This window comes from Dipodomys merriami, unplaced genomic scaffold (assembly GCF_024711535.1).
Source record: "Dipodomys merriami isolate MVZ:Mamm:240054 unplaced genomic scaffold, mDipMer1.0.p SCAF_6, whole genome shotgun sequence".
NCBI lineage: Eukaryota > Metazoa > Chordata > Mammalia > Rodentia > Heteromyidae > Dipodomys > Dipodomys merriami.
The window spans coordinates 36,125,142-36,142,701 of NW_027206179.1; the positions used below are offsets into that span (position 1 = coordinate 36,125,142).

At 39.7% G+C, this 17,560-nt stretch overlaps 1 protein-coding gene across 10 annotated transcripts in view; it reads right to left on the bottom strand.

Moving 5' to 3' along the window:
- The window catches only part of LOC138814042 (LIM domain only protein 7-like), a 194,081-nt gene that overhangs the window by 111,070 nt on the left and 65,451 nt on the right, over positions 1–17,560 (bottom strand). For all 10 annotated transcript variants that reach the window (XM_070002802.1, XM_070002803.1, XM_070002801.1 and 7 more), the window contains exon 3: positions 13,489–13,558. In XM_070002802.1, the coding sequence (XP_069858903.1) occupies positions 13,489–13,558 (70 nt within the window). The remainder of the gene's footprint in view (positions 1–13,488; positions 13,559–17,560) is intronic.

A 17,560-nucleotide genomic window follows, 5' to 3' on the forward strand; every position in this document is an offset into this window, starting at 1 on the left:
CAGCTGGGGACTAGAACTCCTGTCTGCAAACCCTCTCCCCTTACAAATCATACCACAAATGATGAATCCCAGTTCAAACTCTTCTAACCCCAGGAATCTGCTGCTCCACCAGGCTTTTAATTATTTCTATGTCATAAAAATCGAAATACTCCCTCCGTCTATCCTAAACCCACTTCCTCAAGGGACACTGAATTTTTTTTTGGGGGGGGGGGGGGTTCTGGTCGTGGGGCCTGAACTCTGGGCCTGGGTGCTGTCCCTCAGCTCTTCAGCTCAAGGCTAGTGCTCTACCACTTGAGCCACAGTGCCACTTCTGGCTTTTTTCTTTTTGCTTATGTGGTGCTGAGGAATTGAACCCAGGGCCTCATGTTTGCAAGGCAAGCGGCTCTACCACTGGGCCACCTTCCCAGCCCCAGGGGCACTGAATTTTATCTCTCCCACACACAGGCCCTGCAGCTACTTGGACAGGTCTCCTGTCTCATGGATTCCAAAGGTCTCCACACACACTTGTATCTTGTGCCTCACAAAGCGTTTTTTATGTTTTTGTTTTGGGGTGTTTTATTTTGGGGTACCAGGATTTGAACTCAGGGCCTCATGGCTTGCCAAGTTGAGGCTCTTTATCACTTGAGTCATGTTTCTGGCCCTGCTTCTTGCTGGTTATTTTAGAGATGAAGTCTATTGAAGTTTCTGCTCGGACTAACCTCAAACCATAATCCTTCAGATATCAGCTTCCTAAGTAGCTAGCCATGGGCACCAAGCTCATATTTCAAATCTGGTGTTATCTCAACTGGCCCTTTAACCTGATTAGCTAGTTTTCCCAGGTTACTATCTGTTGAGTTCTTACTTTATGCCAGGTAGCCTACTAGGGAACTTTAAGCAAATTGCCTTATCCAAGTGCTTGCCAAAAAGCCTGTGAAGTCTCATTGTTCCCACTTTATGCACGCAAATACTAGAGATTACAAGATTGTATGCCTTGTCCAGGGTCATCCATTAACTTGTGGAGCTCAGAATCAAATACAGCAGTGTAATTCTTTAATCGGTGTTATTCACCCCTATATTAGTTTCCTGTTGGCTGCTGTAACAAATTGTTACTACACGATTTTATTACCTAACAGCACTGGAGGTCAGAAGCCTACACAGTCTCAAGGGGCTAAAATCCAGTGCCCACAGGGCAATTCTTCCTGCTGTATTCCAGGAGAGAACCCATTTCTTTGCTTATCCAGTTCCTGATGGCCACTTACATTTCTTGGCTCTCGGTCCCAGCACTCTATCCCCAGAACAAGTAGGTTGAGTCTTTACATTGTCATCTTCTTCTCTTTCTCTCAGTTCCTCTTTCCACCCTAAGGATGTTTGTGATTACAACAAGCCCACTCCAACTATCCAAGGTGTTCTCTTCAACTAAGGTCAACTGATTAGCAACCTTAATCTCATCTACTATTCTCCGGTCTTGTAAGATTTTTACTATAGATTACAATCAAATAGTCCTCAACATCATTGAGGCCCATTTTTCTGCCTATCACAGCAACTTTGCCTGCAGAAGGCAAGGGCCTATGTACTGCCTCCTCTTTCTTCGCCTGAAACATCTGTAAAGCCAGCTGCACAATTATCAATGCCCATATTATATAAGGCTCACTAATATTACTGATCCTATAAAGTGAGGACTGCAGTGCATGTATGTCAATTTTTTTTAAGGGATATAATGTGACTGTCAGAGCTTGCAGCATATACTATGAGTTCACTTAGTCAATGAAGGTCTCTTATTGCAGGTGTGGGTACATTCCCACCTTTGATCATGCATTGGTGACAATGACTTCATGTTGTTGGAGGATGACCTGTGTCTTTAAATTGACTGCAGGTTGATGGAATTTGGAAGAAAATAAAGTGGGTACAGAAGAGTCTGAATTGCAAATCTTGTTATCTTGTCAGTAAGCTGTCATGGATCAAGGCAGAAAGTGTAAGCATATGTATGTAGACCACATCTGTGGCCTTTTGTCAACAAAAATATAGATAAAATCTATTCTTGGTAAATACTACTTGGGAGACGTGGGCCCATCCAAATCAATTTTTAAATCAATATTTTATTCATTTGTACTTAAACCAGCCAAACTGGTATTGACTTACCATCATGCAACCAAGTATAAAACATCTTTCTACAAATATTAATGAACAAATTAGGGCTGATATAAAGCACAGAAGCCATAGGGGTGGAAGAAATCAATGAAGCACATTATAGCTTAACCCTTCACTCAGTGATTGACTCCTTAATAAACAAAGCCTCCCATCCACAGAAAATAATAATCCCTCACACTTTGCTGTACTTTTTAACTCCCTATTATTGAGGTTAGGTCCTAGAGATATCAAAGTAGAGGTAGAGCAACTGTCTTAAGCAAAAGAAAAACAGCTAAGGGAAAGCACTCAGGCCCTGAGGTCTAGCCTGGGTGAGGAGGGAGGGGAAAAGGGGAGTGAATGGGGAGGGATTAAACACTAGCAAGTGAGTTGAATGGGTATAATGTCAGAAGAGATCAAGGAACCCAAATTCCCATTCTGCCTCAAAGACACAACATAATGTTATAGGCGAATGTAAGTCAGGATTGCCCTTCTTCAAGAAAGGCCAGTAGTAATCACTTGATCAAAATCATACATGCTGTCTCAACTTTTAAAAACAAATAATGGTGCAAAGCCAAGCAAAACTGAGCAAAACCATATCATCTCTAGCAGTGTCCTGCACTGCCCAGGAAACAGCCCAAGAATCCCTTGATTTAGAACATTTTGTTTTGGGTAGACAACATGAACTCCCAGCGGTTACCTTGTTTCTTGGTTTACAAACACACACACACACACACACACACTCTCTCTTTCTCTCTCTCTCTCTCTCTCTCTCTCTCTCTCTCTCTCTCTCTCTCTCTCTCTCTCTCTCTCTCTCTCTCTCTCTCTCCAGTGCTGCAGGGAACAATGGCAAAACATTACTCATTTATTTTTTTTGACATCTGCCAAACTGCAATCTTTTGCAAACTACCTCATCTCGTGCAGGTTTGCTCTTGATTCTTTCCTTGCCCCACCAACACTCCTCTGTCCTGTATTTATACAATACTCTCTCAATCCATTAGCAACTCCTGTATAGTGTTACCATCAAACACTATGGAAAATCTGACCACTTCTCATCATCAATCCTTGAGGCTACCATCCCCTCCTGCCTGGATGATTGTATCATCCAGGCTTGCCTGAGAAACAGAACCAATAAGATGCTTATAGAAAGGTATTTATTATAAGGAATTACAGAGGCTGAGAAGTCTCAAGATCGGGGTTAAGCAAGTTCTAGTCTGATAGCCTGAGAGCCAAGAGATTAATCCAGTCAGAAAGGCAGCAGGCTCAAGAAGAAGAGCTGGTCTTTCAGTTCAGATCAAAAGCAGGAAAAACCAGTTGGAAGAAGCATTCTGTCTTTTTAGCTGCAGAGTGTACTACCAGGCCTTTCAGCTGATTAGAGGAGGCCCACCCACTTTAGGGAGAGTAAGTAATCTCTCTTAGTCTGATTGAAATGTTAATCTCATCTAAAAACACCCTCACAAACACACCCAAAATAAGATGCCCAAATAGCTGGGCAACCAATGTCACAAGTTGACACACAAAACCCGCCATCACAATCACTGAAATTATTCTTCAACTGGCTCTCTTTCTTTGCATGATTTCCTCTGGTATATTCTTTACACACCAACAATGATCTATTTTTACGTTTGAGATATAACTCATCTACCATGCAATTCACCCATGTAAAGTATAGAATTCAGTGAGGTTTTTCTCCTAATATATTTGGATATGTGCACCCATCATCACAGACAACCAGTAACACTGTAACAAGGAATTAAACTGAAATAACCTAATGGATCCTCATCATATTCTGAGGACAATGCAGTCTACCCACAAACTCCATGCAGCCTCTCCCACCTACCTCTCCCTCTTCCTCTGGCAGTCGTATCCCCAGTCCTCCTGGCCAATGCCCCTCTTCTCTTCCTTCAGTCTGGAATATCCCTATCTGCCCCCATCCCCTCTCAGTGTTAATTGTGCAAAGAAATGTGTGTGAGCATCTGCTGTGAAATGCTGCTCAAACACACCCAATCCTTCTCTGTGCATTTACATTATCTTCTCCATGAACAGGTATGACATTTCTTCATTATACTTACTGGCACCTTTCAGTATATAATTGATTTATTGATCTATGGAATGTCAACTCCATGAGGAAAGAGCTTTCTCTGACCCATTTGCTGGATCTCAAGTGGCAAGAACAGTCCCCAATACATACTGGATGTGCAACAAACATCTCTAGGAAAGGAGGGTCACTAATAAGTCTTACACATATATCAAAAGACCAATAGCTCCTTTCAGTTTTACACCTGGGACTATTTCTTTGGGGGGGGGGGGGTGTGGGGGGTTTGGGAGTACACGCAGGGCCTGGATGATGTCCCTCAGCTTTTCATTTTACCACTTTACCCACAATGCTACTATCAGCTTTTAGGTGGTTCACTGGAGATATGGGTCTCACAGTCTTTCCTGCAAGACTGGCTTAGAACCATAATCTTTAGATCTCAGACTACTGAGTAGCTAGGATTACAGACCTGAGCCACCCAAACAGATGAATTCTAGTACTTAAACTCACTTGTTCTTCCTTTTCCTATTTCTACATAATAAAAAGTGCCTTAAAAGAAATGGTCCAATTTTATCTATGAAGCTGCTGCATATGATACAATCCCACACAAATACTGAATCAATTTTTAATCAATTACATTTAACTTTCCAAATCAATTATAATGTGGCTTTAGTGATTCTAATTCATTAATGTTCAAAAAAAAAAAAAAAAAAAGGTTGCCCTCAAGGCTGAAACTTGGCATATAAATGTTGCTCTCAGATTTTCAAACAAGCAGTTGGGAACTCTAGGGGAAGTGTTCCTAACCTTGTGCCAGCGCTCTGATGAAAAGTGATGATAGAAATACAAGAGTTTCCTGTTCTGCAACACTGAATCACCAAGGATGAGAGAAACAGCTTCCAGGCTGATGCTGAGTTTTTATGTTTCCACTCTTGGTGACTCTTATCTTCAATTGGGAGTGGGAGAAATGCAGAGAGATAAGATGGCTTGAGGAAATCTCCCAAAAGTCTTTTATAAATAACTCAACCATCCTTGGCTTATTTATATACCATCTATATAGAAGCCTTAAGATACTCAAGACATTTTCAGACATTTATATCTAATATTTGTTCACCTTGAGAGAAATCCAGTGCAGAATCCCCATTCCACTAGCCAGATTTGATATTGGATAATAGCAGACTACTTCAAAATACAGATAACTTATCCGCTGAAATTCCAAGAGATCATATTATCTAAGATCTTATTACCAAATGATCATCTAAATTAATATATAACCAAGGAAAATTCTGTTTTCAATGAGAAATGTGATCTTATTTTTAGAAAATGCTTGGTTTTCATGCTATAATTTCTGATAAAAGCATAATACATTCAAAACAGTAATTTTATAGTGCTGTATTATATCTTTATTTTTGAAAAATTTACTCCATATTTTTTGTATTAAGTGTTTTTGTTTAAGTAAACAATGAGACTGACAATCTAGTAAGGTAAGGTTAGTTTGAATTTTTAGAGTTCAAGCCAAAGTTATACAATGAAATTCACCTTACCATTGGGGAATAAAGCATTTCCTCAGTTTAGTTTAATACTGAAGCTCCACATTGCAATTTTAATGAAATTTAGTGGTAGCCTCTAATATTCACTATTAATATCCAAAAATGGGGTAATAATGACAAGACCCCATCTTTGATTCAGGTAAGCTACAATAAATATAAAATTGTTTCAAGGCAATGGCTTGTGAGAAATAACATGGAAATTCATGGAAACACCATGCCTTCTTTATTTGTTACTTATCAAATGCAAAGAATTACTAAATTTCAAGATAAAAGCACAGTTAAACTCGAGGAAGAAGCATGATTTTGGAGGCACCTCAGCACTGTCCCATCCACCCTCCATACCCTACAAGGTAGACATGCATCTATCCATCAGAAGGTGAGGAATATAGTGATCAGTCAGCCAGTAAGAATGTAGCTCTTATTGGCGAAACAATCAAGTGCACAAACGTGTATAAATCAAGAGGATTTACAGAGCAGAAGCCTTTCCCAAATTTTTGTGTTTTTGTTTTTTTTGGGGTCCGGTTGTGGGGCCTGAACTCTGGGCCTGGGCGCTGTCCCTCAGCTCTTCAGCTCAAGGCTAGCACTCTACCACTTGAGCCACAACGCCACTTCCGGCTTTTTTCTTTTTGCTTATGTGGTGCTGAGGAATCGAACCCAGGGCCTCAGGCATGCAAGGCAAGTGCTCTACCACTGAGCCACCTTCCCAGCCCCTCCCAAATTTTTTTAAATAGGTGTCTCCTCAAGTTGACCAACAAAATCATAAAAAAATGACAAGACAAAACAGACACATATTTATGCAGTAATTTTACACTGGCTACATGCTACCCTCTTGCCATCTCTCTGAGTACCTGTTATCAATGTTCGCTTTGTTATTTGTTTATTTATTTGTGCTGATAAGGGGTCTTGCAATCAGGGCCCAAGATGCTATCCCTTAGTTGTTTTTTGTTGTTGTTGTTGTTCCAGGAGGTCTACTACTTGAGCCTCAGTTCCACTTCTAGCTTTCATTTTTCTGGGTAACTATAGGTTAAGTGTCTCACAAACTTTTTGCCCAGTCTGATTTTGCTCCAAGATCCTCAGATCTCAGCATTCTGAGTAGCTAGGATTACAGGCTTGACTTATCAGTGTCTGGCTCAGATAGATAGATAGATAGATAGATAGATAGATAGATAGATAGATAGATAGATAGATAGATAGATAGATAGATAGATAGATAGATAGATAGATAGATAGATAGATAGATAGATAGATAGATAGACAGATAGATACAAAATGTTTTCCATTCAAAATATCAACTTATGAGTAAAATACGTCTTGATCAACCCTTCCATCTTCAATGCTTTCCTTGTTTTTAATGTTTGTATTCTGAAAACTCAAATATATTCACCAATGTCCCTACCTCTTGATGTTGGCTTTCTCTAAGACACATGCTGCATTGACCCAGCACAGAACAACCCAACCCTTGCCACTTTTTCAGCAACTGATGATCTATACTTTCCTGATATGTGTCCTAATCACAGTCTAGTATTACTTTAGGATTTTTTTTCTTCACCCATTTTCATTCACGCCTCCTACCCAAAAAAAGTACTATTCTTGAATGAAAACAGTGGTTATAATTCTATTTCTTATTTCAATCCAGATAAGAAAAGGACACAGAATCAGGCTTTTTTCTCAAAAACACTCTGTCTTAAGGTCTCACACTTTGGTTTTATTTGTGGAAAGCACCCACTAATTTACCCTGAATGCCTAGAAGTAAAAATGGGATACTCAGGTCATTGTGTAAGAATATTTTTTAGAGAAGCACATGGCAAGACCTAGGTACATCATCTCAATTGTATAACAGATTGTTTGGGTCATTTTCCATAGCTGCTGAAGAGAACAACCAGATGTTCCGGCAGTGATTTCAACACAGAATGGGAAACACTGTTTTGCTGTTATATGAGAAAGAGAAGATGGAAAAACTCAGAAGTAACTTCTGGAAAATGGTGCACAAATGGACATACAGATGTGTCTTGTTTTTTGAAGCAGCCATCAAGAAGGTAAGAGGAATTAACACACACAACTGAGTAAACCAGCCTGGATCTTTGACCATTTCCTACACTTCACAGCATTGCTGAATTCAGAGTCAACCTTCCCAGCCTCTATGTCCAACCAATACATTTTACTCCTTGCATTAAATCCAAAAGAATAACTCAACAGCAATGACATCCAAATTAGTTCCCCTATCTAATACAAATGAGAATATGCTAGAGATTTTTCTACTGAGTCCACTGATAGACATAGATATTCAAACAAATTATTCTAACCAAATTTTCTGAAATGATCATTCCTTTTCAACTGAAAATTACAATGGAAAATTTGAAATCAACCAAATCTATTCAGTCCATGTAAATTAGAAGCCAGTTTTAGCTGTTATAAATGGTGGGAAAAGAGTACACCTCCATCACCTGGTAAATAGACATCAGGGCTGCTGGTAAAGATTCACAAAACACAAGGAGACAGCCCATAGAAATACCTGCTCATATCTACCCAAATGACCACAGTGCTTGATTTTCCTAAATATATTACTAGGTGTCCAAAAGAACTATAAGACTGAGGTTAATAACTTCCTTGATGTTTCTACACAGATTGTATTTCAGGCATACTAACATATCAAATATAAACATTATTCTGCTTCAATAGCTCTCTTTACTACCTGGATAAAGTTTTAGTTTTGAGTTTCAAGGTGTTCAATACACATTTGACAACAGCTAATTTCTGGATGTTAAACTTTTGGGTTAGATTTAAAAAAAAAAAAACATGGCTTTGTAAAGAACAGAAAGAAGAGAAAAGGTAAGGAGAATCTATTTCTTCAGGAAATAAAACTTTTTCAAATGAGAAAATCTCTATCTCTAACAGATACAAGAGAACCTAGTGACTACTCTCCCAGAGAAAATAATCCCATAAATGTTTTGTGCAAAGCTTTCAAGGTATTTCTCTATCATGTAAACAGGTCTGGAATATCATTGCTATGGGAACAGTCCCCACTGTCTTTCCTATAGGTCCATCTATAAGAATAAACCTATTGTCTTGACTTCAAAGCCAAATATACATGGTATGTCATGGCTGAGGTAAATTGGAAAAGTATAATAAAACACACTTAGAAAAGAATCATGGAAGGGAGGATTTGGGTTTCCACAGCCACTTAGCTTATGCCTCTCCACAAAAATCATTACTGTGCTTGACTTGCCTAGGTGTATCTACCCTACATAATTAGCTTTTCACAGAACCCACTCCAACCATCATACCTCAGCTGAATGAGCCAAAGGAAATCAATACCCTTGGCCACATGCCATTTGGCAAAGACAATTATTTTCTTAAAGAATTCATCTATAGTGACCTATGACCTGTGAAAAGGTGGGTGTAACCTAGTTTATACAGAGTCTTTGTTTGGGAGCTCAACTAAGAGACACAAAAGCAGGGCTGGGAAGGTGGCTCAGTGGTAGAGTGCTTGCCTTGCATGCCTGAGGCCCTGGGTTCGATTCCTCAGCACCACAAAAGAAAAAAGAAAAAAGCCGGAAGTAGCGCTGTGGCTCAAGTGGTAGAGTGCTAGCCTTGAGCTGAAGAGCTGAAGGACAGCACCCAGGCCCAGAGTTCAGGCCCCACGACTGGACCCAAAAACAAAACACAAAAGGTCTCCTAGTAGAGACCAAAATAAAGTAGTAGCCAGGTAGAATTTAACAGCAATGTTTAAGATTGAACACTGGATTAATGGGAAAGGTTCTGATAAATCCCCAAGATAAAATAGTCTTCATTTGACTTGACTTGAAATCATTTTTATACTTTGTCCCTCAAACTCATTCACTGCATGTAAAACTGATGGAATCTGATTAAGGCCTTTGGACTCTACAAACATCAGTTACATAGTTTTGATACCATGCTAGAGTGACTCAAGGGGAATACTCGGATGGAAACTGGGTGAACAAGGACCTCTGAACTTTTTGCAAACTTCCAGGGGACGTAAAATCATTTTAAAGTTGAGGGGTCATTTTTCAAAGCAAGTATTAACTAAAATTCTCACTTACAGCCGGGCGCTGGTGGCTCACGCCTGTAATCCTAGATACTCAGGAGGCTGAGATCTGAGGATCGCGGTTCAAAGCCAGCCCGGGCAGGAGAGACCCTGAGACTCCTATCTCCAATAAACCACCAGAAAATCGGAAGTGGCGCTGTAGCTCAAGTGGTAGAGCGCTCGCCTTGAGCTGAAGAGCTGAGGGACAGCGCCCAGGCCCAGAGTTCAAGCCCCACGACCGACAAAAAAAAAAAAAAAAAAAAAAAAATTCTCACTTACAAATATCAATTTCATAGGCTTATCTAACATAATAAAGCACACCAAACTTGATGGCTTAAAACTGAGATCACTTGTCTCACAATGTTGGAGGATAGGCACCCAAAATCAAGGCAAAGCACACTCCATAGGAAACCTACAGGGGAAACTCCTTTGTGCCCTCCTAGCTTTTGGTGGTTCCCAGGCAATCTTCAGCATTTCCTGAGTTATAGATACATCAGTCCAGCCTCTTCTTATAGCATTCTTCCTGTGCATAAGATTCCACACAACCATCATTTTATAAGGACATACGTCCTATGAGATTAGGGACCATTCCATCCCAATATGATCTTAACTAATATTATATCACTTGCAACAATGCTATTCCCCAAGGTCACATTGTGATGTTGAGGTTTAGAACTTCCTTGTATTTTTCTTTGGGGGATTGAAGATACATCTCAAACTTGCACACTCATCAAAGTCCAATACAAAAATCTATTAATTTTCACAACGGAAATATTGTTCATTCATTCACTTAAAAACTCCTTGAGTGCCAGTGGTTCACACTAGTAATCCTAGCTACGCAGGAGGATGAGATCTGAGGATCGAAGCCAATCCAGGCAGGAAAGACTGAAACTCTTATCTCCAAATAAAACACCAAAAAACTATAGTTCAAGTGATAGCTAGCTAGCCTTGAGCTAAAGAAGCTCAAAGACAGTGCCTTGGCCCAGAGTTCAGCCCTAGGACCAGCACAAAACACACACACACACACTCACATACACCCCTGATCTCCTACATATACCAGCACAACACACACACACACACACACACACACACACACACACACACACACACACACACACACACACACACACACACACACACACACACACACACACACACACACACACACACACACACACACACACACACACACACACACACACACACACACACACCCTGATCTCCTACATATATCAGCCACTGTGCTGGTGTTATATATACAAAAATCAGTAGTAGTCTGTAGACTACTAATAATCAATCTGACTCAGGTTGTTTATCCTTCTTCAGTAAGTGTCAAAATTAAGTCCCTGACATCTTCCTTTTTAACAGTTCAAAGCTAGTCAAAGCAGCAAAGTCTGTGAGACTCTCATCTCCAATTAACCACCAGAAAACCAGAAGTGGCACTGTGGCTCAAAGCAGTAGAGCAAGAGCAAGAAAACCTCAGGAACAGTGCCTAGACCCTGAGTTCAAGCCCCACAACTAACAAAAAACTAAAAGTTAAATGTGGAGCTGTAGCCATTCAGAGCTAGCCTTGGGGGTGGGGGAAGGGTAAGAGGAGAAACAACTCAAGGACACCACCCACCCAGGCCCTGAGTTCAAGCCCCAGGACTAGCATAAAAAAATTAAAAAGAAAGAAATTTTTAACCATTCATCTTTATAGTCCTATTACAACTGTTCATGCATGTTTAATATTTGTTGAAACATTCATCTACTATAGTTCTCTGTAACACATTTATTTTGTGGGATTTTCTTGCTCATTTCCTAAATTCTTTGTGCAGTTGCCCTTCCCCAACTTTGAATTCCAAGTTCATAATCATATTTGTTCCTCTAGTACACTCCTCAACCTATAATTTATTGAAAGAGACTATTCATTGGATATCTGTCAGACACTCTACAGTATCTTATATTTTGAAAAAATCATCCAATTTAATATAGCAGACATACATATCATTTTCATTTCTAAAAATATAATCCAAACTAGATAGCATCTCTGATGCTTGAAATAGAAATAGTTGAATAAGTCTTTAAGCTTAAAAATAAAATACACTTGTGTTTGCATCTAATCAAACAATCAGAAAATTTAATAAAATCTACAGTGGCCAACAATAACAAACCACTACAATCTAAGCATTTCAGTTATGCAGGGCATTTGAAATCAAAGACTAATTTTATTTAAAACACATGTGACTGAGCCAAGAATAGACCATTTGCAATCAAAATGTTGAATATTGGCCAGGTACCAGTGGCTCTTGCCTTTAATCCTAGCTATTCAGCGGGCTGAAATCTGAGCATTAGGGTTCAAAGCCAGCCTGGAAAGAAGGAAGAGAAGCTGTGGCTCAAGTGGTAAAGTGCTAACCTTGAGTAAAAAGCTACAGAATAGTTTCTAGGACCTAAGTTCAAGCTCCAGTACAGACAGACAGACACACACACACACACACACACACACATACACACACACACACAGAGTATTAATTAAGCAATCAAAGAATAATTGAAGCCACTTGAAAAGACATAGTTCAATATAACTTAAACCTTTACTTTCATGAAGGTTCCTTAATAAAATCCATTCTCATATAAAACTTATTTTATTAAACTAAATGTTTCCTCCTAGAAAAACTTCACAAATAAAGTCCCTTTAACTCATATCCCTTAAATAGCAAATATAGCCCAACTATATTATTAGAAAAATGAGTGTGTATGTGTTTGTATTATAACAGCCTTTTGCCTAAATAAATGAGACCAATGAAAACGTAAGTTCAGCTGCCTATAGACTGATAGACAATAAAGAGAAGGACGCAATTAACTTTAGAACCAACTGTTTTGATGCTGACATATATTCTCTATTATAGACTAAAAATATTTCATCTCTTCTCTCCTCTATTCTGTCCTATCATGCTCCAATAATAAATAATTTGCCAAACTTATCCCTGTCAAGATTGGGTGAGCTCTTCTTTCCTCCTGAAAGCCCAGAAATTTTGGTACAGCTGTCTATACTTATTCATGCCATTAACAGTTGTGAACACATGAATAGCCAAACAGAAGTTTCTGGGATATATTATAACCACTGTGACTATTCCGAAGATCTTATTAGTGTGCTTTTATATTCAAATTATAAACTTCAGGCTGGGAAGGTGGCTCAGTGGTAGAGCACTTACCTTGCATGCCTGAGGCCCTGGGTTCAATTCCTCAGCACCACATAAGCAGAAAAAAAAAAAAAAGCCAGAAGTGGCACTGTGGCTCAAGTGGTAGAGTGCTAGCCTTGAGCTGAAGAGCTGAGGGACAGCGCCCAGGCCCAGAGTTCAGGCCCCACAACCGCACCCCTCAAATTATAAACTTCAATGTTCTGATTTTTAAGGAATTCTAAATTTTTTGAAAATTATCTATCAATAGTATTTCATTATAAATTATTTCCAAAGACTCATCTTGTATTATTATGGGCCTCTCCAGTGTCTTGAATGCACAAAATAACCACACAGTAACCATGTATGTTTTCTCATACAGAGCCTATCTTCAGATATATCCAAGACAAATCTAGTTTTGAAGTCAAACACTCAAAGTCCTCACTTCTTGCTATTTTGAAATACATAACACATTATTAACTATAGTCACAGTATGGCACAAATACAATACCCTGTTCCCTATGAATATATACAATAATTGTCAATTAAAAACACAGCTTTAAAAAAAGTTGAGATTTGAAGATAATGTATAGTACTTACCAAACCCGCTATTGGTGTGGACAGTCTATTGATCTTCTTAATGATGCCAGGTTTAAGCTTATTAATCAAACTGAAAGTAAACATGAAATAACATGCAATTATAAAAACATCAATATAATCTTGGTATTCTTTGAAACATTTTCAAAAATTATATGGAATAATGACTGCATCCCCCAATGTGTTATTCTGTGCCACAACCAAAGACAAAAAAAAAAATCAATGAACTTTGGTACACACGATGCTGAATGGTATCACTGGATCATATACACACACTTCTATATCCAAAGGTATCCTAAAAATTGGCTTTGTAATGCTGGACACCAGTGGCTCACATCTGTAATCCTAGCTTCTCAGGAGGCTGAGATCTAAGCTGAGATCTAAGGACCACAGTTTGAAACAAGCCCAGACAAGAAAGTCCATGAGACTCTTATCTCCAATTAATTATCAAAAAGCCAGAAGTAGAGCTGTGGCTCAAGTGATAGAGCACTAGCATTGAGCAAGAAAGCTCAGAGACAGTGCCTGGGTCCTGAGTTCAAGCCCCAAGACCGGCACAGGGGTGGGGGTGGGGGGGCGGAAGCTTCGTACTTATTAAAAAAAGCTCCTATTTAGTTCTGTTTTAAAAGCCAATTTAAGAATTTCTTCAATATAGGTTAGTTTACTTAGGCCTCAGAATACATTTTCCTATTAATAACCTATTTTTAATCAAATAGATCCTTCTTTTAGCTTTGAAATCACATTGTTTTGTCTCATTTAAAGTATGCAAGAAAGCCAGGCACTGCTGGCTCATAACTATAATCCTAGCTACTCAGGAGGCTGAGATCTGAGGATTGTGGTTCAAAGCTGGCCTGGGCAGGAAAGCCTATCTCCAATCTACTAGCAAAAAAACTATAAGTAGATCTGTGGCTCAAGTGTGAGGAGCCAACTTTGAGGGCAAAGCTAAGGGACAGCACTCAGACCCTGAGCGTAAGCCCCAGTACTGGCAAAAATTAAGTGAGAAGATTAAATTAAAAAATAAAAGTACAAGGAAACTCATGCAAATAATTAACTAGCTCTTAGGAATAACTAGTTCAAGTCCATGAGTGACTGCTTTGTTACCATAGCAGAATGACTAGGCAACAATTAAATGTTCCAGAACTCCTTCAAATTACCTTAAAATCCAATACTAAACAATTTTAATACTAGAGACAATATAAAAGAGTCTATGTCTCTATACTCTGAAGCTGAAAAGAAAACTCCGTTTTGACAGTCATACTTAAGAATGTAATTTAGGGGCTGGGAAGATGGCTCAGTGATAGAGTGCTTGCCTCACATGCATGAGGCCCTGGGTTCAATTCCTCAGCACCACATAAGCAGAAAAAGCCAGAAGTGGCACTGTGGCTCAAGTGGTAGAGTGCTAGCCTTAAGCTGAAGAGCTCAGGGACAGTACCCAGGCCCAGAGTTCAAGCTCCACGACCAGGGGAGAAGAAGAAAAAAAAAAATGCAATTTTGTTTCTATATCTAGATTATTATAGATTCTTTGTTTTGCTGTTTACTAATACAGTGCCAGGCTCAGTAGTAATTTAATACTCTAATAATGTTTTTCTCTTAACACTAGTTTGGATAATTAATCATTAATCACTAACAGAAAATAGTATCTTGAAACATAATTTTCCTATTCAATAATTCATCAACAAAACAAACAATTCTATAACAGAGCTCCCAAAGGAAAGCAAATAAAGATGAATTAAAAGAACAAAGAGAATCAAATATTCTAGTTTACTTGTTTCCTCTATATAATGTGTAACAGAAAAACATCTGAAGCTTGTGAAATGTCACTCCTTCAACATTCCAGAGATTTCTATATACACTTGAGCTTGCTAAGAATTAAAAAAGACAAAAGTCTCGATTTAATAGCCCACAGAATGTTGCTCAACAGGATTCAGACTTACAAAACAGTGGATTGTGAAGATATAGTCTGGCAAACCAAAGTTTTTTTGTTGTTGTTGTTTTTAAAGACTGTTTATCAGGGGTTGGGAAGGTGGCTCAGTGGTAGAGTGCTTGCACGCATAAGGCCCTGGGTTCCATTCCTCAGCATGACATAAGCAGACAAAGCTGGAAGTGATGCTGTGGCTCAAGTGGTAGAGCGCTAGCCTTGAGCTGAAGAGCTCAGGGATAGTGCCCAGGCCCAGAGTTCAGGCCCACAACCGACAAAAAATAAATAAATAAAAGACTGTTTATCAAAGAATTTTTAGTATTAATCATAAAACCATCCTCTCAGCTTTGGGAACAGGGGTAAGGTAGTGGGGATCAAACCCAGGGCCTCATGTATGCTAGGCAAGTGAACTATCTATCTCCAAATTGTACTCTCAGGCCCAACCCCTCACTGTTAAACTTCCAACAACTGTAACTCTCATCACTCACTTGTACTTTGGAAGCCATATAGAAAGAAAAGCTTTCTCCCTTTATGTTTACATTTTTAATCACTAGCTAAGGAGTCAAAAGAGAATGGAGCAGATTGTTAAGAAATGATTATTCGTGCTGGGAAGGTGGCTCAGTGGTAGAGTGCTTGCCTTGCATGCATGAGGCCCTAGGTTCGATTCCTCAGCACCACATAAGCAAAAAGAAAAAAGCCGGAAGTGGCGCTGTGGCTCAAGTGGTAGAGTGCTAGCCTTGAGCTGAAAAGCTGAGGGACAGCACCCAGTTCAGGCCCCACGACCAGACCCAAAAAAAATAAAAATAAAAAATAAATGATTATTCCTGACAAGCGCTGGTGGCTCATGCCTGTAATCCTAGCTACTTAGGAGGCTGAGATCTGAGGATGGCAGTTCAAAGTCAGCCTGGGCAGGAAAGTCCGTAAGATTCTTATCTCCAATTAACCACCAGAAAACCAGAAGTGGTGTTGTTGTTCAAGTGGTAGAGCACTAGCCTTTAGCTGATGATCTCAGGACAGCGTTTAGGCCCAGAGTTCAAGCCCCATAACCAAAAAAAAAGAAAAAAGAAAGAGAGAGAAAGAGAGAGAGAGGAAGGGAGGAAAGGAGGGAGGGAGGGAAGAAGGAAGGAAGGAAGGAAGGAAGGAAGGAAGGAAGGAAGGAAGGAAGGAAGGATTATTCCTGCTGGGAAGAGGTGGTTCATGGCCTGTAATCCTAGCTATTCAGGGGCTGAGTGAGGATCGTGGTTCTCCAGACTCTTACCTTCAATTAATCAGCAAAAAGATGGGAAATAGAGGTGGCTCAAGTGGTAGAGCACTAGCAAGAGCAAAAGGCCCTGCATTCAAACCCTAATACCAGCACCAAAATTAAGGAGGAGGAGGAGGAGGAGGAGGAGGAGGAGGAGGAGGAGGAGGAGGAGGAGGAGGAGGAGGAGAAGGAGGAGGAGGAGGAGGAGGAAAAGGAGGAAGAGGAGGAAGAGGAGGAGGAAAAGGAGGAAGAGGAGGAGGAAGAAGTGGGGAGGAAAAAGACATTTCCCTATAAACTAGCTATTTCTGTAAATGTATTAAGGGTGACATTCCTGCAGTGCATAGAGGAGAAAACCAATGACAAGCAGTACCTAATAGGCATATAATTCAGGCAGAGTGTAAATCACAAAATTTGTTGCAGCTGTTGACAACTAGCTTGCCAATCACACTTGGAGAGTAACTTTTATTTTTAAAATGTGGGTTTTTTCCCCCAGTGGTCTGCACTAAGCTAATATGAGCTAGGGAAATGTCCATGGCATTCGAAAAGTCTGGCTTATCCTTTTAGCGGAAGAGTGTTGTGAATTCCTGCTGCACCTGTGTCTGCTGCACCTGTGTGAGTCACCGGTGACTTGGGTGAGGTCGTTCATTTTACCTGTTTACGTCACTTATCATGTTGGTGTTACAGGGTTAGCAATTGCAGAATTTTTTTTTTCATTCAGACTTAAAGAATGGTTAATAAAACAGTTTCCTCATAATTAAGTCAGCCAGGGGAAATGCAGGATAAGATAGAAGATAAAAGGATATACTAATGACAAATGGCATCTCCCCGCCTCCCCATGAGTTAGCAAACCTCCCTCATTGGCAAGGTTTGTGGGGGGGCTATAACATACAGGTGGCTCAGTGGTAGAGTGCTTGCCT